This window comes from Melozone crissalis, unplaced genomic scaffold, assembly GCF_028551555.1.
Source record: "Melozone crissalis strain CALT ecotype California unplaced genomic scaffold, PUWL_Pcris_2 ptg000019l_1, whole genome shotgun sequence".
In the NCBI taxonomy this organism is placed as follows: Eukaryota; Metazoa; Chordata; class Aves; order Passeriformes; family Passerellidae; genus Melozone; species Melozone crissalis.
This window is the reverse complement of record NW_026535797.1, coordinates 20,713,253-20,736,262: the sequence shown is the minus strand read 5'-3', so window position 1 is coordinate 20,736,262 and position 23,010 is coordinate 20,713,253. Positions and strand designations below refer to the sequence as shown.

Sequence of the window (23,010 nt, the reverse complement as noted above, 5' to 3'; positions counted from 1 at the left end):
CCCAGCAAACCCACATGGATTTTCCTACCCTCTGTCCTAGATGACCTGTGGAGCATGTGTCTGTTTTTTCCACAGTCACGGCTCTTTCTAAGAGACTTCTACCGGGAGCACAACATTGAATTATCCAAGCTGATGAACAGACTGGGGCAGCCCCTTCCTACCTGGCTCCGAGAGGAACTGCAAAACTCCAGCTGGAGCTGAGAGGGACTCCCTGGCCCCAGTGCCATCGGCATGTGTGGTGCTCCAGCATGTGCTATGATGCCATCTCCTGTCAAGCCAAAACAACTGGACAAAGGAGGAGAGAATGTGCATGTGGAGCCTTGCCCCACCCTCAGAAAGGGCTGCTGCCCTGCCACTGCCTTGGGGCATAGAGTGCAAGTCACATTCTTGAGTATTAATGGTGTGCTACTACAATTCGACTTCTACTTACAAGAAGGATTTGAAATGCCTGCCCTAACTTAGAGCAGGGAAGAGAGCAGAGTTACCACTTTGTGTATTTTTAAATTAATTTCCTCAGTCTATGAAACAGGCATGAGCTGGAGTTAATGTGTTACTCCTCTGAGCCCAGAAGTAAAGGCTGAAGAGGGGAGACAAGTGAGCCCACTGCTGAGAAAAGAGCAGCAGCCTAATAAAAGGGGAATCCAGTGCAGCGAAGCCCAGCTTTTATCCGTAGTGTATCTGGCACAGCGAGGCCCAAGAACGCCCTGTTCCCGCCCGTGCCCATTGCTTACAGTGCCACGGTGTGGGGATGGCGGGGAGTGCACCTGCGAGGACAGGCACAGACAGGTAACCTTGTCCCTCCTTATCTGCAGGGCTTGGGGTGGGATACACTGCTGACTCTGGTCAATGAATTGCTTTGTGATCTTAGAGAAAAGGTTTGCCACATGTGGCAACGTGGCGAGTATTTCTCTGCAGGGACTTGAGCCGTTTCAAAAGATAACCAAGGAGCAGAAATGTCCCTATAGAGCACTTGGGAGGTGTAAGTGCAGCCCAGCAGCAGGGGGGAGGCAAAGCTCAGGTATTGTTAAATATGGCTGATGTTACAGCTGAAAACAGGCAGTTCAGTTCCCCACATCTGATCAGCTTAAAAAAAAAAAAATCCCTTTCCAACAGTTTCAGCATCCCTATCACATAGTCCAGTTGCTAGCACTGTTTAAATATTCTTGCACGCCAACAGTCCAAGAAGAAAAGGAAAAAAACCAGTTAAAAGTAAGTATTGTTCAGATACAAAGGGACAGCCAGCTTTGCACCAGAAGTGGTTTCCTATGCCTAAAAGGGGCTTCTGCTTCTGCAAAGTACACTAAGGTACTTTGCCTCCTCCTGCAGTTATTGGGTAATTAATCTCAAAGGAAATCCTCCATCATGGTTGTACATATTTTCTCTGAGCCCTCCTTCCCAGGCACAGGTGGTCCTTGGAGAGTGCTGCAGTGGGGTAGGATCCACATGAACAAGTTATGGAAACTTCCACAACTGTCACAAGCCCCTTCTCTCTCAGCTAGAGAGAAGTTGCTTCAACTGACCTTTTCCATTGAGCCTTAGGTATTGTGTATTTCTGAATGAATGGTGCATTTACTGTTGTATGTAAATGTATATAGTATGCAATATAGTATTTTATTTCATGTGCCCTTGGAAAGGGTTATTTTGTGCAGCCAAAAAATGGATGGAAAGACTAGAAACCCCTCTCTCATTCCTGTTAGAGAGAAAAGCCCAACTTCCTGCACTTGATTCATGTATAGCATCATTCACATTGAATGATAATGAAGAAATTCTTGGCTCTCGAAGCTGAGCACATGTGTCTCAATAAAGGCTAGAAGTAGTAGTAAGTGGAGATTCAATAAATGTACTACTTATTTTTCTTCTTTGTGATGATTTGGAGTGGTGTCATGGACCCTAAGCTGGTACAAGGGTAAGAAACCTGGAAATCCTGCTCCAGGCCTTAGGCCTGATATTTGAAAGGGCAACAGTGGTGTTTAACTTACATTTGAAACAAGGTAGAAGCAGTGTGCTACTTGCAGCCAGGCTGGAGTTTGAAACTCATTCTTACTGCTTTGTGTAGTGGTGACGTTGGGGCCATTCCTGGCTACTGCAGTTGTTTCCAGCTGCTGTGCCTGCCACAGCAGAGCTTGGCTCTGTAGCTCCTGTCCAGGTGTGCCTGGCACAGCAGCCCTCACAGTAAAAACTGGAAGGAAAACATTGTTTGAATAGTCAAGCTTGTGAGAGCATTGTAAAACAGCCCTACAGCTCTCCCTGCACCAGACACTTCACAAATAACCCTGACAGCAGCAAGGCACTTTCACATGCTGCCACAGGAGCTGGAGGATCCCAGGACCAATGATTGTGCTGCTCCCTTAAACGTTTTCCTGCTTAGTTCATTACAGGTTGTCACCCAATCACTTCATGCTTTACCTCAGAGTGTGGTACCTCTTTGAGGAGAGGCCCAGTAACAATAAATGTGGCCTGAGGAATGAATGTTGGGAGGGGCTCAGTAAGTCAATGTTACTTTACTGGTAATAGACTGTCACTCAAGGCAGCAATGGCAACTGTGGAGTCTCATTATCTATTTCTTTCCTCCCCTGGTTGCTTAGTTTCTGTACTGCACTAGTTCTTACTGCTTATGCTAATGGCAGACAAAGCCCCTGCTGTGGTCAGCTCCAAATATAGGACATCCTTACCTGATGAAGATCTGTTTTCCAATCTGCTACCTTTCTCTGACAGCACATGGATGCAGGAGCTACCTGCCTTCCAGTCATCACTTCAAAGCTGTGGACTCAAACACTGCCTCTAAGAGAAGCATGTGTAATAGCAGAAGCTCTGTGATACCAAAAAGCCAACAAACCCCCTCTTTTAGTGAGAGACACTGGGTACTAGATACTGACCCATTTGACACTAAAACATTCCAGATCCTCATCCTTCCACAGTAGAAACAAACCTCACCTTGCCTCACTCACAGTAACCAGTTCACTTCTAAGGCAAAGGAAAATAATAAGCACAAGACAGGACCTTAAGGGTTTTCTTGGTAATGTATTAAAAAAACTTCTTTAGTCTGATGCAACTCCCATTTAAAAAGGAGTAATTTGGCCCAGGAAGCAGAAAGCCATGTAATTCTTATAGCCAAGTGCATGGGAGGTGAGAACTGGCAAAACAACAACAGGAAACTCTTTGGAGCTTGTGCTTGCAAACCACCTCAGGAATTCAATCAGGATGATACTTAAAAGTTGTCTGCTGTCTCTTTCTAGTCAGCACAACATTCAGGGAGCCCTGGTATGAATCTCAGCTATAGGGTGAAGACCTTGTAATGGAACTGGAGAATTTCTGTGTAGGTGGCAGCACGTATCAATGCTACACAAAAAGCTGATCACTGAAAACTGCAATTTTCATTGGATGACAGCACTGCAAAGACAAATATTCCTGACAGAATCCTGCAAATCCTGGAAGTCAGAATGACACACAGGAATCTAAAAAGCCACTTGATCAACCTCTTCCTGATGTTTTTCAGCTCTTGCATGCAGTTGGAAAGAAAATCCTTTGATTCCTTGCTGATCATTTTCCTGTATCGGTAGTAATATGGCCAGAAAAGTAATGATAAACAGGTCTGAACAGCCAAATGAATCAAACAGTGCTGAATCATGAGGGACTCCTGGCTGACATGGTGCACACAAGACACCACCACAGTAGCAGCCAACACATACAAGTGTTTTCAGGCTGCCTCAGTCCAGGAATCCCATCCCCCATCACACAGCAGAACATAGATGGAACAGTGGTACCTTCTCTCCATTTATCAGTTTGTTTGTTCCTTTTTTCTTAAAGGCTTGTAGGGGCTAAAAAAACACAAAAAACCAAGTAATATTCACCTCTGAAACACTTAGCAGGCTGTTTTGCTACAAAAAGTATTCCTGACACTCATCTCCACTATTCTATGTAGAAATAAAGAATCTTATTATTAGCTTTAAAAAGTGGCTTCCTTCCAAGACTTGGTTCCTCACCTTTCTCATCTCCATAGCTTTGTCAGCTCTCACATCTCCCCACAGCCAGCAGGTCCATAGTGGTGACACAGCGCAGCAGTCAGAATCCAGCTCGTGGTTATGTCACGTACAGTGACAGGACCATAAATCAGGCTGGGCCATAACCCCCCAGGTCACTGCAAAAGGTGCTTTTCAGGGCTTAGAGAAAAAGTTCTTGGCTGACTTAAATGAGGCAATGCAAGTAGGACATGGAAGGAAATGTCAAGGACCCAGTCCCTGTTTACAATGCATGCTACATACATATACAGATATGTACTGGATTTAATGCATTTCCACCATGTTCCCCTTAAAACTCACAACTCCTTCATGGCAAAAAAGGAGCTGTGCAGTGTATCCTGGGCAGCACTGAGTTGTTATCAATACTGTAACTGGGAGCAGACAATGCCCTCAAGATAAAAAGTCACTTGTTTAGAGAGCACAATCAGTCTTTACAAGAAGCAGAAACACTACTCAGTAATGGCAGCTCCTGACAGCACACACGGTTCATCTGCATGGTGCCCTCAGGGAAAGCACTCACAAATCCTCAGCTCAAATAAAAACCCTCACCCAGAACAGCCCCAGCTGCACTTCCAGCTTCCACAAATTATTGCTACTTTGGGAGAGGTGCCTCCACCACCCTGCCCCAAGTGCAGATACCCTTAAAATGGAAACAGAAAGCAGGAATGAGTTCAAAAGCCACATGTGAATAATTCTGGGGGCAAGGAGATAGTGAGGGGAAGGCAGTTTAAAAAAAAAAAACACCAACCAGAAGGATCCTGCCTTCACCATAATCATGTCAATGGCACTTAAATTCAGGCACAGAAAGAGAAAACACAAAGTATTTTAAAAAACTAGTCGAGAGCCATTCGCTCTATGGCTTAAAAGGGTTTCAGAGAGAACTCCTGCAACAGTCATGGTGAGCAGATGCTGAGAAGTCCTGATGGCACAACCTTTTACTTTCTGCACCTCGTTTAAAAAAAAAAAAGTCAGTGGTAGCAGACCATTGTGAGAACATACATCTCTTTTGGCACATTCTCTTCCCAGTTGCATCCTGAAAAAATCATTTTTATATCCTGCCCGTCTCTTAATGTCTAGGTAAGAAAACTACAACTTTTCTGCCTCTTATAGAAAACTGTTCTAAATTTATGCCATGTTGTTACAGCTGACAACTTTGACCAAGAGGTGGTGAAGAACTTCATGGGTACTTCAATGCTTACCCCATTTCCACTGACTGAGGTTTCCAAGGTTCCACAGAGCACTCCAGCACTGTGTAGCAATAGCCAAGCTGGTGCTAAATAAGCTGGGAAAGTAAAAGCTGTATTCTGCTCCAAAATACCACAGTTCCAGGCTTGATAAAAACCAAACCCAAGCAAAAAAAATTAAAACTAGTTTCAACAACTCTCCAGAAGGCTAGTTCTGAATAGACTCTCCAAAAACCAAAATAAAAATCCCAAATAAATTGTAAGGACTGTAAAGAAAAACTAGACAGGGGGACTTTTCAGCTAATTACAGCCATAACCTGCTGCCAGGCATGTCATTTCATTACAGGACAGCTCAAACTCACCTAGTTCATGGGCTGTAAAGACACTGAAGTTCAAAGGCAAACACTGTTCTGTTAATGCATATTCCTGGAAAATGCCTCCAAAAGAAAATTTTCACAGGCAGGAAAGATGGTAATAGATGAACATGTCCAGAGATGGAGACACTTCATGTGCTGCTGGCAAAGTCCTGGAGAACATTTACTCCAAGTGAAAAAACACATGTGTTAAAAGTCAAAGGAAATTTGAGTTGCCTGCAACCTCTTTTACAGGTCTTCTGCTGAAATGTCTTTTCAGAATTTCTAAGCCTACAACTTTTGCCCTCTCCTGGAATAGTGACTAACAAGACTGCAGTGGGTAATAATTGGGTTTTTTTAACAGGAAATGAATGCTTCTGGGGCCAACAGGGCTCATCCCATCTCTTATGAAGGAAAAATACCTGAATAACCTCACAGCCACATGGCAGTAAAAAACATCATCATCTCTTTCCTCACTTTCTTCTGTCCTTGCTCAGATATATTTCATGGGATTTGGCTCAGGAACAACAATATATTACGAGACACAGTGGTCTGAAAACTCACCTGCTCAGGGTCAAGTGTATTTTTCCAATCAACATCACAGATGAGGCTCTGATATTTCATTTCCCTGTTCAATCCAAATTTGTAATGCTACAGATCACTTCTGCTCCTGATACTTAATATTCAGCTCTTTCACCCATTTCCCTTCTGCTTCTTTCCTTCTAAAACATGCTCCCTTCTCTTCCACAATTTTCCCCTATAGCATTAGAAAATATCAGACCTTATTAGACAACTCATTTTTCTCTATGCTCCTTTCACAGTTCTGAACATGCAAGAACCAGAGCACAGAAAGTGTTCTAGGAACCCAAACCTTCCACACATCATCAGGCTGTGCTCTCCAGTCAGATCCAGAAGTTTTGCAAAATAACAGGCAGCTCATAACCAAGAGACTTCAGTTTAAAAACCACAGAAGCTAACGCATTATTATCACCATCTGCATTTCTAGTTAGCATTTCACTAAATACCTTATGGAGGAACACAAGGAGCTGTAAGGAGATCTTTAAATAGTTACTGTTGCACAATCAGAAGTAGAGAAACCTAAGCCATACTCCCTGGCCTGTGCAGTACACAAAGCCAAACCAAAAGAGCCTGTTCATCTCTTTTGCCCTGTGCCTATGATTTACTTTATTCTTTAAGAGTATCATTGAAAATATCAAACAGGTACATATTTCTAACTTGCAGAAATTAAAACTCATTGGCTAAACCCAAGTAAGAAGCAAAATACATTACTGCTGAGAAATGGGATTCTTAACATCCATAAGTCATGTAACTTCCACTTTTAAAAGCCCTGAAAGGTATGTGTTTATACACTTAAGCTATCTAAACTTAATTTTCTGCAATGCCATCCCTACCAGATACCTTTCACAGTCCACCACATATCTCTCATAGCACCAATACATGGGAGCAGCTGGTGTTCTACACAATACTTGGGAAATACAAGGCTCTGCATTATCACACAGTATCAAGGCTAGAAAAGGAAGCCAGTGACTGACAGAACTGTAGGAAGAACATCCCAGACTTAGCACCAACTCTCCCAGCACCCATCAAACATGTAGCTCAGCCTCTGCAGAGGCAGGTCATTGTCAGAGCACTACCAGGCAAGAAACCTTTGGGCCCCAGCTTGTGCTGGACTGCAGCTCCCCAGAGCACAGCAGCCACCTACCAGGGCTCACAGGAGCTCCCACTGACACACAGCTGGCAAGCTCCTTCAGACTGCCAACATCATAGCAGAGAGAAGAGAGAGTCAGTCTAAGAAAACAAGTGTTTAATCAGGAAACGAGAAGAGACAAGGGATAAGAAAGTGATTACAGGAGAGTAATACCCCAGCCAAAAGAAACAGGATTGTATAACTTGGAACAACCAGGATCAAAACATTCTATGAGCCAGCAGTGCCCAGTGAGGGACGCTCCTGAGAAAGAGCTCAAGCACTTCTGGCAGCCTCCAGGCAGCTCAGTGCAGTCAAGGACTCACTGCCCGAGCTCCAGCCTCTGTCCTAAGCTGCAGCAGAAAGCTGCAGAGGTGGCCCTGGCCCTGCTACTCCAGTCTCAGCTTCTCTCACCAGGAGTTGCTGAAAGGGATGGAGGAAGCACTTGCTGTGCACAGCAGTTCCAGCCACTCTCCAAAAGGAGATGGTGTGTAGAGTAAGAGAAGCCCATTAAAAAAAAAAAGTTTACATATTTATAAATGCTAAAATAAATATTTCAGACAGAATCCCCAACCCCTCTAACATGTGCGCAATCACACTGCAAACTGCTCGCAGGACAGCCTCCGGGGCTCAGGGAGAAAAGCAGTGACTACACCACAGGGCAGCCAGCTCAACTTCCTTCTCATTTCCTGATGCTTCTCAAGCCTGCAGCCCCCTGAGAAGGAGGAGGAAGAGCGAGCAAAGCAGAGCGCCAACACGCAACAGTGCTGGAGAGGAATGTCATGGTATAAATACATCAGATCAGTGGTTTCCAACAAGTTAAAACTAAAATAAAAAAGACACCAGAAGGAAGGATGGTGTAAATGGAACTACAACTATGTTGGGCAAAGGGTTGTGTGTCCGTGGAGCTCCACCTGACGTCATGGTGAGAAGGTGGTCATTTCCAGAGAGACCCTTTGCCACAGCTCCTTTGTCTGCTTGCTGCGCTTTAGGTTCTGGAGAATATCATTAAACTGCATCATGCCCATGGGAGTCAGGCAGAAGGCGCTTCTGGCGCTGCGGATGGCATTCACAAAGTCATCGTAGTCAGCTGGGGTGAGATGGATCAGCCGATGATGGATGTACTGCATGGGAAAAGGGAAAGAGCCTTAAGGCATTTGCTCACCGCCCCCCTGCTGGTGAACTCACAAGACTGAGCTCCCAGAGCAACAGGTCACATGCTCCTGTTACCCACCAGTGGTCCAAGACTGGCAGCTCTGACAGAGTACCTCAAAGGCAGCACTGCTGTATCCTACACCCCAGCACACCCAAGGACAGTGCTCCCTCAGAGCACCAGAATGCAGCGTCAGCAAGTGTCCTCTATGTCATGAGCACTGCATTGAGCCACAGTACAGCACTAAAGGCCCAGGTAATACTCTACCCCACCAGCATCCAACCTTTACAACCTTTCATTCTGCAGGTTACACCCAGGCTGGGCACTGCTCATCTCCTTTGCTAAGGGACATGGGCTGAGTTAAGTTTACGCTAAATTGCTACAAAATATCTCTAGGCTTAACATTGTCACTTCTATCAGCTTCTCAAACAAGGCCCCAAACCAGCAGGCTTAGCTTTCAAGGCCAAATGAAGAAGCTGTCATGTCTCAAAAATACCATCTAGGATGATAGAACAGGTAATCCAACCTGGACAATATGGCTACAGAATCACCCTTTGGTTGTTTATTCAAGAAGAAGGTATATGTGATGTGTCCTGACTGCACTGCTTTAAAGAACTGGCAGCTTTGGTATTCCAGTTGGCTCACTGAAAACACTGGTTTCAACAAAGCCTGGGAGGGATATCTGTGCTGGTAGCTGACCAAGCCATCTCCATTGTTGGTGTCAGCACTGGCACACAGACAGCCATGCCAGGCCTTCATGAGAAGGGGAGAACAGGCTACTGCTAACAAGAAAGCAGAAAGGATGGGCTAGGGACAGGGGTGGACATGAGGCTTGAACACAAAGAAAGTTGAGAAGTTAAAAGGTACAGATAGCATTCAGAGTGAGGAAGAACACAACCACCCCAGCCTTCATGGAAGACCACAGGAGGTGGAAGGCCTTGGCAGAAGCAGTACAGTGAGATCCTTTGCATGCAGCTCCATATAGGCAGGTGATGCCTATTCCAGTCCCTGCCGAGGGAGAAGGATGCATCAGGAATGGACCACTTCAGCTCCCAGTGCCCCTTCCCCTCTGCACATGCACACACAGGCAGCACCTCCAAGGCAGGCAATGGCCTGGCAGCTCTGACAGGCAGGAAGATAAGCCACACTTTACCTGCATATAGGCCTGCTGGCACCTCTGCACCAGCTGGTGGAAGGCTGGGGTGCGCAGGTGGTTGTGCACATGGGCAGGGTTGAGCCTCTGTAGAGCTTCCATGATGATCTCCTGGAGCACAAAAGGGCTCAGCACCCCCTTGGCAGCACCAACGCAAAACTGATGCACGTAGTTTACACCTGCACAGGAGGAAGTCAGAACAACAGTGCTAAGGTAACAGAGACATAAGAAACCACACTTCACAGCAAGGACCTGGATCTGGAGCACCTTCTTCTCACAGTACTGCATCCTCCAGCAGGCTTGGGGTAGACAGTCTAGCAAACTCATGGGACAGAGAAGATTCTGCTATACCCATCAGGTCTGAGGAGAGACCAGGTACCACCTCAGTTACTGGTGTTCCCAAATTCACCTTTCTTTAAAGGAGATATGAAAGGAAACTAATCCTTGTGGATTAATGTGGCAAGGTTACTAGAAAGACAAGGATAACACACTACCTTCTCCATTGTTTCCTGACTGCCCATCAAGGAAGCACATAGATGCCTCAGCACTCAGGCTCTAAGAAGGCTGTAGACATAAGTCAAGTTTCCTTACCACTTCCTATGGTAGAGCTCTGCCAGCAGGAGCAGCAGAAGCTGTGCCACTAAACAGGCTGTTTGTAAAGATTTTTTTAGCTTACTGCTTATGAAAGAATTAAAAAGTGAGCTGACAAAAAAGATACAAGAGCAAAATGGAAGTAAAAACAAGCAACCCTCCCGAAAACAGGTGTTATGATCACCTATTGCTATAAAAAGTCTTCAAAGAAGGTATAAATATACATAAGAGGAATACCTACAATACAGTGCAAATGGAAAAGAAAGAATCAATATTATAAAATGGAAGAGATACAAGCTCTGAACCCTGTCCAATCTCATGTACTTTATCCAGTGACTCAAAATTCAACAGCATGCCTACAGAACCCAAAAATGGGACAAATGAGAGGACGAAAGATCAGCAGGGATCTTCTCTCAGGAATGGCACTGATATCAGGCTCGCCCAATCTTTGAAGCTTCACTCAAAGAGCTTGTTCCCACCATGGCCCAAACCCCAGCAAGTGAATTTCTGTTAAGTACTGCTCTGAGCCTTACCTAACTTTGCAGCTAAGCCAAGGAGCCATTTCACATCCTCAGTGTAGGGCGGGCTGCGGGAGAAGTTGTTGGGATGGTCGTTGTGAGCTCTTCGGCCAAGCATCTCCAGAGCCAGCATCCCTGTGAGAAAGGGCAGCCACAGTCAAGCAGCACTTCTGCCCAGTAAGGCTGGGTCTAGCATTTCACTCACTGCAACACAACCTAACTGGCCTGCCCCTCACCAACAGAAAATTCCACAGCTGCAGAGTCCAGACAGAAACAAAAGGGCAACCTTGGAGCCTGCCAGCACAGGAACTATCTGCAAAAACATCTGGATCTGCTGCTCCAAGCTGGGAAACCTGCACAGCCATCACCCCTCACCAGAGCTGCAAAGAGGCACTCAAGCACCCACAGCAGCGTCAAGCAGAGAGCCCCAAAGGCTGCACTACAAGAGATGTCCTGAAAGCAAAGTTTTGGCCTAAATTTTGCAACAGAGAAGCTACCCAAACCAACCTGCTCTGCAGCAAAGACAACAGGCCACCACTGAGCTGCAGTATTGCCAATTTGCAAACATTTCACTTATGCCATTACAGTTCTTCGGACAAATCTACCCATTTCAACAGTATCCAAATACCAACATGTGCCACGTTCTGATCTTCCAGACCATCTTGCCTGCCTGTGCCTCTCTCTTTTTCAGGTTATTAAACACCTTTCATGGCATGCCATGTACCACTGATATTTTAAAAGACACCTGCACACCTTTCCAGCTAACAAGTACTCTCTATTCTGGCTTTCAACAAAAAAGTCAAGCCTTCCTTCCATTTTCCTGCTGTTTCTCTTCCTTTGCTTATTTTTAGAGAATTCTTTATCCTACATCAAGCATCCACTGGGTTGAACCATGAGTACGTACAAGTAGCTTACTGCTTACTAGTACAGTAGCTTACTGCAATCTAAGCTTCATCCCAAACCCTAAGACTGCTATCCTTGTACCAATGGCAATTCAGGCAGACTCTCTCATTTTCTCATAACCATTGTGACTGGGAAAGGAATGCTAATTACATACCCACTCTTCACTGCATATAAGTTCCTCCTGCATCTATCTTCAACAAATAACTGGAGAGGCACAGGGCACTTCCGTTGTGCATCTGAAGACTCAGCTGGTATTAAACTAGAGGTGTGCCCTCTCCATCCATGAGCAGAAGGAGCCAAATATCATTTTATCATATAGTCACAACTTGCACAGTCACATCCTTGGAGGCCTACTCAGGCTACTTTCTACATCTGCTGAAAGGCAAGACACTTTCCAGCTTTAACCCACTTAGCTCTCTTTTCTGCTCTGATGGTCCTGAAAAGCAATTGTTCAGTCTTACAGTGCTTTGCCTTCATTTTTAGACTCCACATCTGATCATCAACTTGCTCTTCCCATGTCCCTCAGGTGCATTCACCCCCAACAGGTGCAGTAGCCAATTGCCAAACTGACAGCGAAAACCTGCAGCCTTGCCCTGAATCCCTCTCAAGGGGACTCCAGAAACCCCCTTGGCCATCCTTACCAACTCGGTATGCAGAGTGGAGGTAGTGCAGGCCCTGGGGGCTCACGGGCTGACTGTGCTGCTCATCCTCGGCAGGAAATCCCCCCGTAACGAGGGAGTTGGGCTGTGAGGACAGAGTTGTCAAGGAAGCACCCTGAATTGCTGGGAACGTTGATCCTGCATGGACACTGCCTACTGAAGAGAGCAAAACAGCAGCATTAGGACCCAGCAGCAGCCTAAGAGAAGGTTTACTTGGGACATCATCTCCTTCACCTGACTGCCCCCTGCCAGTGTAGGGTTATATTCCCCTAATCAGAACAATAAAGCAACCAAAACCTACAGGCTTACAACTGAAATACAGTGGGCCAGGAATAGCCCTATTCTGTTTGCAAGGTGGGCCTGACAGTGTCAGTAGCATGTGTGTCCATTTCTTCTGCAGTATCTTGTGAACATGCACAAAATCCATGTTTTACTTGTAAATGTGTATGTTGATTTGAATGCATTTGCTATGATTAAATAAAATATTTGGTTCTGACTTCTTGTCCAAGGAAACAATCATGTGTATGTCTACACCTGATGAGAAACTGCCAGGAAAAATACTGAGCAGGAACAGAACTAAGTCACTCAAAGATCAAGTCCAACAATGCAAGGTTCTTCCACTTGGGCTGTACGACAGCTGTCACTCCGTTCAGGAAGGCTGTTACTGGAGGCTGACCTCCAATCATCCCTGGAAGGAACAGTCACTGCACACACTGGCAGCATGTACCAACAGTAAAAACACCAGGGAGACTTGAGAAGTTGTCACCTTCAGACACTTAACTAGTATAAGCAAACTCAAGGGAAATGACAGGTTTCAAATGCAAACCCATTGCATTGTACCACCCAAACTTGTACGGACAGCAGTAAACACTGAGTCACTAAGCTGCACTCTTACGAGACTCAAATTTACCTGTCCCTCTCAAGAAAGGTACAAAGAGTAAAAAGCAAGGTTTGCTTGAGAGCTCCAGAGCACAGATGCCATTAGGTGTGTGCAAACTGTTACCCTTATTTCACAGTTTCTCTGTGATGCTACTACACCAGCTTGAGCAATGCTGTAAGTTCCTTTTCATTTCCCCCTCCATGTTTGCTAGTGAACAGTTAAACACCTGAGAATAATGTGTCTCCCAGGAAAGACCTGTCTAACCTCCTCAACCAAGGAGACACAGGGTGCCAAACAACACACAAAGCAGGGCAAAATTCATACTGTGTTTGAAGTCTGGCCAAGGAGAATAACTCATAAGAATGAGGTAAATTATTGCCAGAGCTCAGGCCTCACCACATGATTCTGTACTTGAGGAACAGTGAAACAGTATTGTAAGGACTGAAAATAAGTTTATGGAAGCCATAAAAAATGGCAACTGGAAAGGGTGGGGTTGTTTTCTCCTTTTGGTATTTCAAGTGTTCTAGGATGAATTAGCACTTCTGGAAGATTCATAGCTCTTTGGAGGAGTACAGAAATGGTTTCTCACAATGAAAAGTCATGGCATCAGATTGTGACTAAGGCTGGCAGCTATCAGATCCTAAGGCCTTCAAGACTGTTTTATTTGCTTTTGTGGTAGCTTTTTAGCATCAAAATACAGGATAAAAAAATAACTAAAACTATTCTACTTATACTCTGAATATGAAGGAGATCAACACAACTTTTCAGTATTTTCCACACACCAGTCTTCCAGCACCTGGTGAGTTGCAACACACTGAAAGTACAGAAATATTACAGCCTCTGCAATGATGGATTAGCAGAGATTGGGGTCAAGCACGACCCACTGGTGCAGAACTCCATGGCAATGACAGCATGTCCACAATCCAGTCAACATCTGTTGTCCCAGTGCTACATGCTACTTCATGGATTTTCACCATCACTCAAGCCCTAGCACAACACATGAGCATCCATTCCAAATGCTATTGACATGACTCTTGACAAAACATCCATCATCTCTGATAGTTCCACATTTGGGCACTGGCTGCCTCCAACCCTTTCAGGCAGGAAAAGACATTTAGTAGTGCTTCTGTAGCAGAAGTCTGCCTGCTTCCTACTCTGTTCACCTGACCCAACAGAATTACATGAGTTTGCTCAAGATCATCTATGCTCACCTTGCCCAAGGAGAGCGGGAATTAAGCTTTTACAGGTTAGAAATCAGACAGACATAAGGGCTCCAAACATGATTTAGTCTTGAGTCCAAAACAATCTCATACTGGAAATTCAGCTGAACAGAAGTTTCTCTCTGCTAGCTGCATCAGGCCCCCTTGGGAATCCCAGTACCCCTGAGCAGGCACACCATTAAAATGGCATTCATTTGGCCAGAACCTTCCAGTGCAAGAACCCTCGTGCCACTTGTAATCAATGAGGAACAGGCCCTCACTGGTGAAGAGTTAAGAGACAGCAAAGAAAGGTGTGCTCCCCAGTCCAGAGGTGTAACTTACGCGCTACATTGGAAGACAGCGACAGTCCCGTCTCACTGTGGTAGGGATGCACGGCGATCTGCGTCATGGAGGGGACGGGCACGCCAGGGAAGGACACGGCTGTAGCTGCCAGGGACGGTGCAGTCACTGAGTAAGGGTACTGCGCCCCTATGAATGCTGGGTGGACACCCTGCAACACAAGGTACAGAACAGTCGTGTCTGCTTCACCTGACCACTTAGAAGTAATCAAAACATCATGTCCCCACACAAGCCCCAGAGCTTGAAAAGTCCAGTCTGAAGGAAGCAAAGGAGGAAACTTGCACCGCATGAGCATTACATCTGCTTGCTCCTCCTCCTTTTAAAAATCTAATCATTTTGCAGAAAACCACTCCAAGACCTTCAAAAATAGGCAAAGGTTAAAATAACCTTCATTTGGCTTTCCCAGCATAGTCTCTATTTAGCCTGCAAGCTCTCAAGAAAACAAGCTTTCTGTCCAGCGCCTTCTGAGAAACTACAGAGCAACAGAAATTAATAACTACTGATGTATTATATTTTATATTCTCTTGAGACTTGAAACACAGCCACAAAAGGCTCCTTACTGTACAAATGCTGAGCTGGAGGGCCAAAGTGTCACCAACTGGCAAATGAGAGCAGAAAGAGAGACCTGATCTCAAGCGATGACAGTTATGAGCCCCATGCTCTCCCCACTCCAACATACTCCCCCAGAAGCAAACCCACAAGGTCAGAGTAAATGAACAAGGCACAAAACTCACCTGTGGATATGCCGAGCCAGGGACCGGGAAGACTGCTGGGCGCGGCATGTGCTGGATGGTGTGTCCGATATACTGGGGGTTACAGGGGATGTGAGTCTGGAGGGTGGTGTAAGGGTGGAGACCCTGTGTGTGTGTATGTGCCATTGCTGGCCCTGCCACCGTGTGCTGCTGGTACATGGTTGACCCCACAGAGATCACTGGCATGACGGTTGCTGCTGCAGTTACTGCAGCTGCCACCGTCACCGTGGTCGGCTCTGAGGTCACCCGGCTGTCTGCCAGGCCACGCGCTGCTTCCGACGCGGCCCGCGCGCCACCGGCACTGCAGCCGGTGGCACCTTCTCTCTGGGCTGGGGTCCCACCAACAGTCTGTTCATAAAGCCAGTACCACTGATGAGCTACTTCAAACAGGACTTCTGGGTACACACCACCTCCTTTAGCTGCCTCTTCTACTGCCATGCAGGCCTTTTCCAGCATCAGGTTGTCCTGCGAGCAGTGAAACAAAAGAAGTTAAGAATGTAAAATAAGAAACACAAGAAAGAAAAACTACAAGAGGGGAGAAGTACAAGGCACTCTAAAATGACTAATACTATGGGGACCAGCCAGATGCTATGCAGCAGAATAACCAGTGTTATTCATGAAACATTAGAAGTCCAGAGAACTGGGATTAAAGCTGGGCAGTAGCAAGGAGCCAGCCCCACAGGTAACAACAGCACATCCTTGACAGTAGGAAACAGCCTCCACTAGCAGCTGCCCTATGATGCTCACCTGTTCCTTACACTGCACCAGAGCCCTCTGGATCTCGTTTGGGTTCAGGGCATGGGCATGAGGCAGGCAGCTGAGTGCCAGTTCGGCAGCTGCCCGCACCATGTTGGAGTCTCTGGCCCGTGAAGCTCTGTCTGCCAATGATGCCACCTCTGGGGGAGTCAGATGTCCATCCCAACACTCCACTAAGATGTTCAAGGCTGCGCTACCAATCTCCATGGCCTGTCCTAAGAAGAAGAGTGAGAGAGACTCTCACACCACTGTATGCCCAGCACAGTTAGTCAGCTTTCTTTCAACAGCAGGTGCATTCTTCACTTCCTTCAGCAGCAGTGACACAACCCAGTTGCTTCCATTAAGGTTCACATCAAATTTAGGTACCTCCTCCCAAAACACAGGACAAACAAGAGCCCTCAATGAGCACGTGGTGAGTGAGGACACCATTACTTAAGCTAAAATGCATTGGAAATAGCAAAAGTACTTGCTATAGCTGATTTTAGTACCCACAATCCAGTCTGGACTGCCAGTCTAGTAATTCACATGAGGAAAACCTGAATTTTCGAAGGTGTATTTTTTAGGCCTCTAAAAGCCATATGGATAGGTAGCATGTATGGATGCAATCAAAAGGAAGTGGAAAGTGAGAAATGAACACTGCCAGAGAGCATGTTCAGACTTGACACGTCTGTCTCTTCAGCACACTTCTGAAGGAGAGGTAAAGACCAGTCTCTGTATGAGAAGTGGGCTTTTTAGACTGAAGCATTTTGCAGTTCAAACAAGAAAGAGGTCACAAGAACTTTCCAGGCCAAAGTAACCACCATTGTGCAAATCAATGCTGATCAGTAACTACTGCAGCTGTGTGAGCTGCTCACAAGGCTCCTACAGCACATCAGTATCACCATTCTCAAGAACAAGCTCGCCTCCCTATCCCACTTCCTGCCCAAAAGTCAGCCTCCCAAAAAAGCTTTGCTGTAACCTGTGATCCAGGAGACATGTGAGGAGTAAGTTCGAGAGAGCCAGTTGGGAGACACGAAGTTGTGCAGCCCTAGTGCATACAGCCCAATCTCAAAGGCGCAGAGGTGAAGGTTGCGGTGTGGTCCCTGGTGCCCACCACTGGAGGAAGGATGGGTGAAGATAGAGGTACTGCTGTTTCCACCTGCTTTGATAAGGACTGTCTTAGCCAATTCAAAGTAGAAGTGAGCAGCTGCCTCTGAGGGCTGGTTTGGGACATGAGGAGCATGGCTCTCCAGCCGCCTCCCTTTATACCTAGAAGAAAGACAGAGGAATCTTTTACATAAGTACCCCAAGTTTGCCAGCTGGGGTACAAAGACCCCCTGTCTTTGGGGTCTAGAGGAAACAAAGCAAATTTTCCCCATAAAGTATTTCCCAATGCACACATGGCATGTCCAAAACATCAGGCCTAGAGGTTGCCTCTGTGCATTGGTATTATTCATTACCTGCCAACTTCCACAGTCTTTGCACGGGCTCCCCCACTTGCTCTCCTACTGCCACTGGAAGAGGAAGATCCCAGTGAATCACTTGAAGAACTGCTGATGCTGTCACTGTCCTGTCCTCTGCCCCAGGATGTCGTTGCCCAGCCCCCACGTAGAGGACGCCGACTGAGTGTTGGAGAACTGTCAGAGGTGGTTTCAGGAGCACTGCTGTCAATACTAGCCATGCCTACAACACCAGAACCAACACAGAAATGTCACCAGGGTTGGTAAATGCAATGCAGGAAGGTAAACTCTGAACCATATCACCTGCAGTACCAGCTAAGATCAGTTGTGTCGGCGATTGCCTTAGGGCTGACAGGCAATCATTGTAAATTGAGAGAGGTTAAATCAAATCAATTTGGCCACAGACATCAGTGACATTTTGTAATTCTTGGATTAAAATGTAGAAGAGTCCAAGAACAAGGCATCTTTATTTCCCTCTTCACACCATCACAGCCCCTCACTCCACCTGCCAAGTTTTGTGGCAGAGTATAATAACAACAAGCAAATGTACTTACAAAGTCAAGTTCCACAGATTATACAAATAGGAAGAAAACCCTTCAGATACATGCTGCACAACCTTCACATCCTCTGCCTCTAACTTATACCCTTCCCAAGAGCAGTGTAGAGAGGCAGCAGCTTCTCTGAATTTGTTTCTGGAACCAGGAGCACAGTGCTGCACTTCTAGAGTCAGCAGTCATTCAGCTCCAGGAATCTAATCCATCACACAGAACATAACTGGTGCAAGAAAGGCAGGAAATTTATGGAGCAAATCTTATATGTCCATGTCAAACACCTCAGAGATACTCAGCTGCTTCTGTTGTACAGGAAAGGCTGACAAGTAAAATCCCAGAGTCATAGAACAGTTTGGTCAGTCCCATCCAACCTGGTCTTAAACTCCCAGGGATGGCGCATCCACCACTTCTCTGTGCAACCTCTTCAGAGCCTCACAACCCTTACAATAAAGAACTTCTTCCTAATGTCCAATCTGAATCTCCCAGCTTTCAGCTTAAAGCTGTTATCCTTTGTCATATCACTACACGTCCTTGTAAAAAGCTCTTCTCCCAGCAGACTGCCTAAGAGAGCACTAGATGCTGTATGAGCTAGTCCATTCCCACCTGTGTGTTTCTTCTTCTGCCTGACAGGTGAGCCCCAGCATCTCCCATTGTATCCACCTCGGTTTCCAAGGGCCAGACGACTGGGGACCTTCCCCTCTTGCTTCAAAACAGTGGCCTCAGCAGCTGGCTCACACGGGGACCTCTGAGAGCTCTCTGCTAAACACAACAGTGACAACGTAAACATCATCTTCTTTCTGTATCTCTAAAATCAGACATGGCCATTTAAAAGATACAAGTATCAGCAGATTTTTATAAAATGAATTATATTTATGAGCAGGATTATTTATGAGTCAGTTTTATTTCAGTTATAAAGCAGATCATCTGACACTAAGCCAAGAACATTTAACTCAAGATTTGGAAAATAGGCTCTAACTGTGGAAAATTTTAGCATAGCTGTTACAAACCACTTCTTACCCTGCGTACTCTTCTCCACAAAGTTCTCAGGACTGCTCTGCACTGTAGTGCCTACAGCAGCTTGCTGAGTGACAGAAGTCCCTGGAAGCTGCTGGATAGCTGCAGCAGACTGGGCAGCATGTTTGGAAGGAGATTTTTGGTTGGCCACTGCAGGCTTGCTGGATGAGTAGAAGGAGCTCAGCGTCTGTGGTTTGTGAGTTTGACTTTCTCTGTCCAGGAGTTTGTCTAAAATCTTCAACAACAAGGGGAAAAAAAAGGCTCTCAGTGAAGGGTAAGAGACCAGGCATTACACTAAGACAAAGAGGTAAAATATCAAATTTTATTTGTTGGAGATAGAAAGAAAATGCTTATTTTCTAAAAATATATGCATCATCTTCCTGCACCAAAGAGCAATGCAATGCACAGTTGAGAGACAGGTGGTCTGCATTACTTGAGGATGCAAAGACTCAGTAATACCACATTTTCACTTGAAACAGCCACTGGCTTTACTTGAAAAGCACCCAAAATTCACAAAAAATAAGCAATTCTGGTATAGCAAGGACAGAATGGAGAATTCTAAATCTAGTTCTGTCAGATGTTGTTTAAGTCAGAAAAATTCCACGTTCACCATTCAGAAAATCCTGTCATACATTACTGAGAAACGGGCAAAGCCACTAGAGAAACTGCATTATACTGGCCTACAGTAACATTTTCTTGTCATAACTTATTATGTAATTGGGGAACAATGCATCACCACATTCTAAGGGTTTGTCCACTTATACTGTTTGTTCTCCATATTTAATCAACACCACAAGTCTGACAGATCATTTATGCACAGATGATTGATATCACAGTGTCCCTGTTATTCCCTGGAGAAGAGTATAGCAAAAATGCTTCTCTTTTAGGAGACAAAAAGACACTAATAATGTAGTTCTTGCTGTGTAGGAGGATTTCTGAATATAAAAGATTAATAAAATCCTTTCTGAAGCTTCAGTTTTCAATTTTTTTTCTTCCTTTGGGGTGGACAGGCAGAGTTTTACTCTCTCTCTCCTGCATAGGAAATTAAGACAGGTGTAATGAACTAGTATATCAAAGAGGTGAGAGGTTAAGAAACAGAGCTTTTGCTAGCTATATTGTTCTGCAAGCCAATATCCCTGCAGCAAAATATGTTCAATTCCCAGACCACACACAGACTGCACACCAAAACCCCTTAGGAGTGAACTTGTCTTAGCAATAAAAGCAGTGACAACACATGCCCTGACTGGATCTTAAGAAACCTATGGAAAGAATGCCTCTCCCAGGGCAACACACTCCATACAATCAGGTTTTGCAGCAGTGGATGAATATAAATACCACAACATAGCTTGTAAAACATCAGTATGTGACACAGCAACTTACACTCACTGGCAAAACTATCAAATCCATCAAAACCCAAACCTTCGTTCTCTCTCTCCCCTTTCAAAGGGAAACTCACCTTCTTCAGCTTAGACTGATCATCCTTGTAAGTGATCATCAGGGCTAGTGCCAGATCCCCTTTCTCCCTTCGTGTGCCTTCACACAACAGAGGATGTTCTGCTTCACTGACAGTTGTTTTCATACCTGCAGCCCATAAAAGAGAGCATGAAGAGACAAGTGAGCTCATGGGACTACACTACATCCTGAGAGCTGTCTATACCTCAGACTGTTTTAATAGCCTCACAGTTACAGGCAAAAAAAGATTTTTTCTGTTAACTTCAAAAAGAGGCCATGAATAAACAGAAGCTGCAGTCTGTCCCTAGAATACTAAGTTGGCCACAACTGTCTGAACAACCAGATACTAAAAAGCTACAGGAAGAGTCCAGGCAAGCCTATAACCCTATTTTGAAACAAGCCTTTTGGTTTCTGCAGATGCTACAAGCCAGCATTCCAACACCATCAAAAACTCATCATCTTTCAGAGATGAGGCAACAAACACCAGGTTTTGTCTAATCCATTTAATTTCTTTTTGCATACTGCTTTAAAACACGCATACAGTACTGTCAACATAACATGTATATAATCACTGCTTTGTTGTTGAAGCAAATGAGGCAAGAATTCAGTACTATGCTAAAATCCTGAATGATATGATAATAATTGAGAGTACTTCTGCTAATCTTTTGCTGTCATTGTCTAATCTCTTCAAAAATTATTGCCTTTTGTCCTAATTGCCTCTGAAACTGTCCATTTCCATTGAAGTCCAGGCAATACATATTTCCTGACAAAAGAGCAAGCAGAAAGCTAAAATTCATGTTACTACCTAAACACTGAACTCTCATCCCATATTGTCCTTCCATTTTTTCACAGCTTTGCAATGACACCTCAACCCTGGCATGTAGAATCCTGCACCTGATTCTGTCAAACTCTGCAAACACTTCTATTTCTGCACCAAACTGGAATGAACTACTAACTCTCACCATTCAAAATGGGAAAGCATGCAGAACATGGATGAAGGCAGACTTTCCTTGTAAAGATTCTTACCAAGAGCAGCAACAGCTGCCTCAAAACCAAGTTCTTCATCTCCAGGCATTTCATTATTCCAATTACGGCTTGGGGGTCTAGAGCCTGTAGGAGAAACCACTGAAAGAATACAATAGAATTAGTGTTCATCTTTCAAAACTAAGGCTTCAAAGCAAAAGACATTTCTGAGAGCTTTCTGAATTTTCATAGCTTCCTGTGGTCCTATTCTTAGCCTCATACCAGCTTCAAGATCACAGCACCTTACAAGGTTTTCTTCCCAATTCTTTCTCTAAGCTCAGAAGGCTCCAAACCAATATATTGCCAAGTCAGCCTTCTAATCCCAGGTTGCTGTGTTCTTATTATATTCTAGATTTGTATTAGATTCCTCAAAATATAACCAGCATAAAAGCAGCAAAGTCAGTAATTTATAACTATTTTACAAACACACATAGAGTGCTGAAATGTCTTAAGTGTGGAGTTGTTTTCAAATGTAGGCAGAAGGAGAACTGTCCCACTGGGGAACAAAATATCTTTAAAACAATGTAGAGGCAAGTGCAAGCAACAGTGTATGAAGAATTAAACTCTGGTTGTTCTTATAGAGAAGACAGTTTCTCTGTGAAAATCCCTCAAGACCTGGCATCTCAGAATATGCCCTGCACACACTCAGGCCAATGCTGTCAGTACCTGGAGTGCACAGGACATCAAATATAAAGCTTGCCAACATCAGAGGCAGGACAGGACGGTAATCACACAAGGTCCCTTCTCGCAGTTCTTCGGCTCTTCCTCGAATAGTGTTCATCTCATTGGTGCCCAAGGGAATCTTCTTCAAGAGGGCTGCAATCTCAGATTCCTGATAAGCCAGCTTCACCTGGTGGCATCCACAAGGAAACAGAAAAAAAGCTGTCAGAGGCACAGTCCCCTATGGAGAGCACACCGTTCTCTTCTATACATAAAGTACAGCAATAGTTTTTATTAGTTTATTAAATGAGAGCAGAGCTTACCAGCCTAGCCACCATTACCATTCTCTCCACAATGAAAATGGTTTTCACATCTAAAAAGAGTCTTGCTTCATATTTATACACAAAATTTTTTTACTCAAATGATGACTTTTCAGCTGCATACAGAAAAAATGCATCAGCTCTCACAAGAACATCAGCAGAAGTATCTGACTGGATAGGCCAGTGGAAAAGGTGGTTACTTGTAATTGTAGGAAGAAAGGATGCTCTGTTAAGTGATACACCCATTTGAGACACCAGAGACTGATTAGCAGAAGAAAGGGCACAGTTGCAGTACACATGCCATCAGGATGAAGACATTTCACTGCTCTGTGCCTGTATTCCCTCCATTCTTAACACGTGAAAGCA

The 23,010-nt window shown here is 45.0% G+C and overlaps 2 protein-coding genes across 6 annotated transcripts in view; one reads left to right on the top strand and one right to left on the bottom strand.

The window, feature by feature from the left end:
* Nucleotides 1–1,855, top strand: part of NDST2 (N-deacetylase and N-sulfotransferase 2) — a 126,259-nt gene extending 124,404 nt beyond the window's left edge. For all 4 annotated transcript variants that reach the window (XM_054277412.1, XM_054277410.1, XM_054277411.1 and 1 more), the window contains one exon: nucleotides 76–1,855. In XM_054277412.1, the coding sequence (XP_054133387.1) occupies nucleotides 76–201 (126 nt within the window). In that variant the 3' untranslated portion in view covers nucleotides 202–1,855. The remainder of the gene's footprint in view (nucleotides 1–75) is intronic.
* Nucleotides 1,856–7,364: 5,509 nt separating this feature from the next.
* Nucleotides 7,365–23,010, bottom strand: part of ZSWIM8 (zinc finger SWIM-type containing 8) — a 53,933-nt gene continuing 38,287 nt past the window's right edge. The window contains exons 13-26 of one of the 2 annotated variants that reach the window (XM_054277408.1): nucleotides 22,331–22,514; nucleotides 21,668–21,766; nucleotides 20,646–20,770; nucleotides 19,193–19,424; nucleotides 18,779–18,934; nucleotides 17,625–17,847; nucleotides 17,144–17,433; nucleotides 16,177–16,400; nucleotides 15,412–15,894; nucleotides 14,660–14,828; nucleotides 12,221–12,394; nucleotides 10,692–10,811; nucleotides 9,568–9,746; nucleotides 7,365–8,385 (exon numbers count right to left, since the gene is read on the bottom strand). In XM_054277408.1, coding sequence (XP_054133383.1) covers nucleotides 8,182–8,385; nucleotides 9,568–9,746; nucleotides 10,692–10,811; nucleotides 12,221–12,394; nucleotides 14,660–14,828; nucleotides 15,412–15,894; nucleotides 16,177–16,400; nucleotides 17,144–17,433; nucleotides 17,625–17,847; nucleotides 18,779–18,934; nucleotides 19,193–19,424; nucleotides 20,646–20,770; nucleotides 21,668–21,766; nucleotides 22,331–22,514 — 2,862 coding nt within the window. In that variant the 3' untranslated portion in view covers nucleotides 7,365–8,181. The remainder of the gene's footprint in view (nucleotides 8,386–9,567; nucleotides 9,747–10,691; nucleotides 10,812–12,220; nucleotides 12,395–14,659; nucleotides 14,829–15,411; nucleotides 15,895–16,176; nucleotides 16,401–17,143; nucleotides 17,434–17,624; nucleotides 17,848–18,778; nucleotides 18,935–19,192; nucleotides 19,425–20,645; nucleotides 20,771–21,667; nucleotides 21,767–22,330; nucleotides 22,515–23,010) is intronic. The other variant, XM_054277409.1, reaches the window with a different exon arrangement.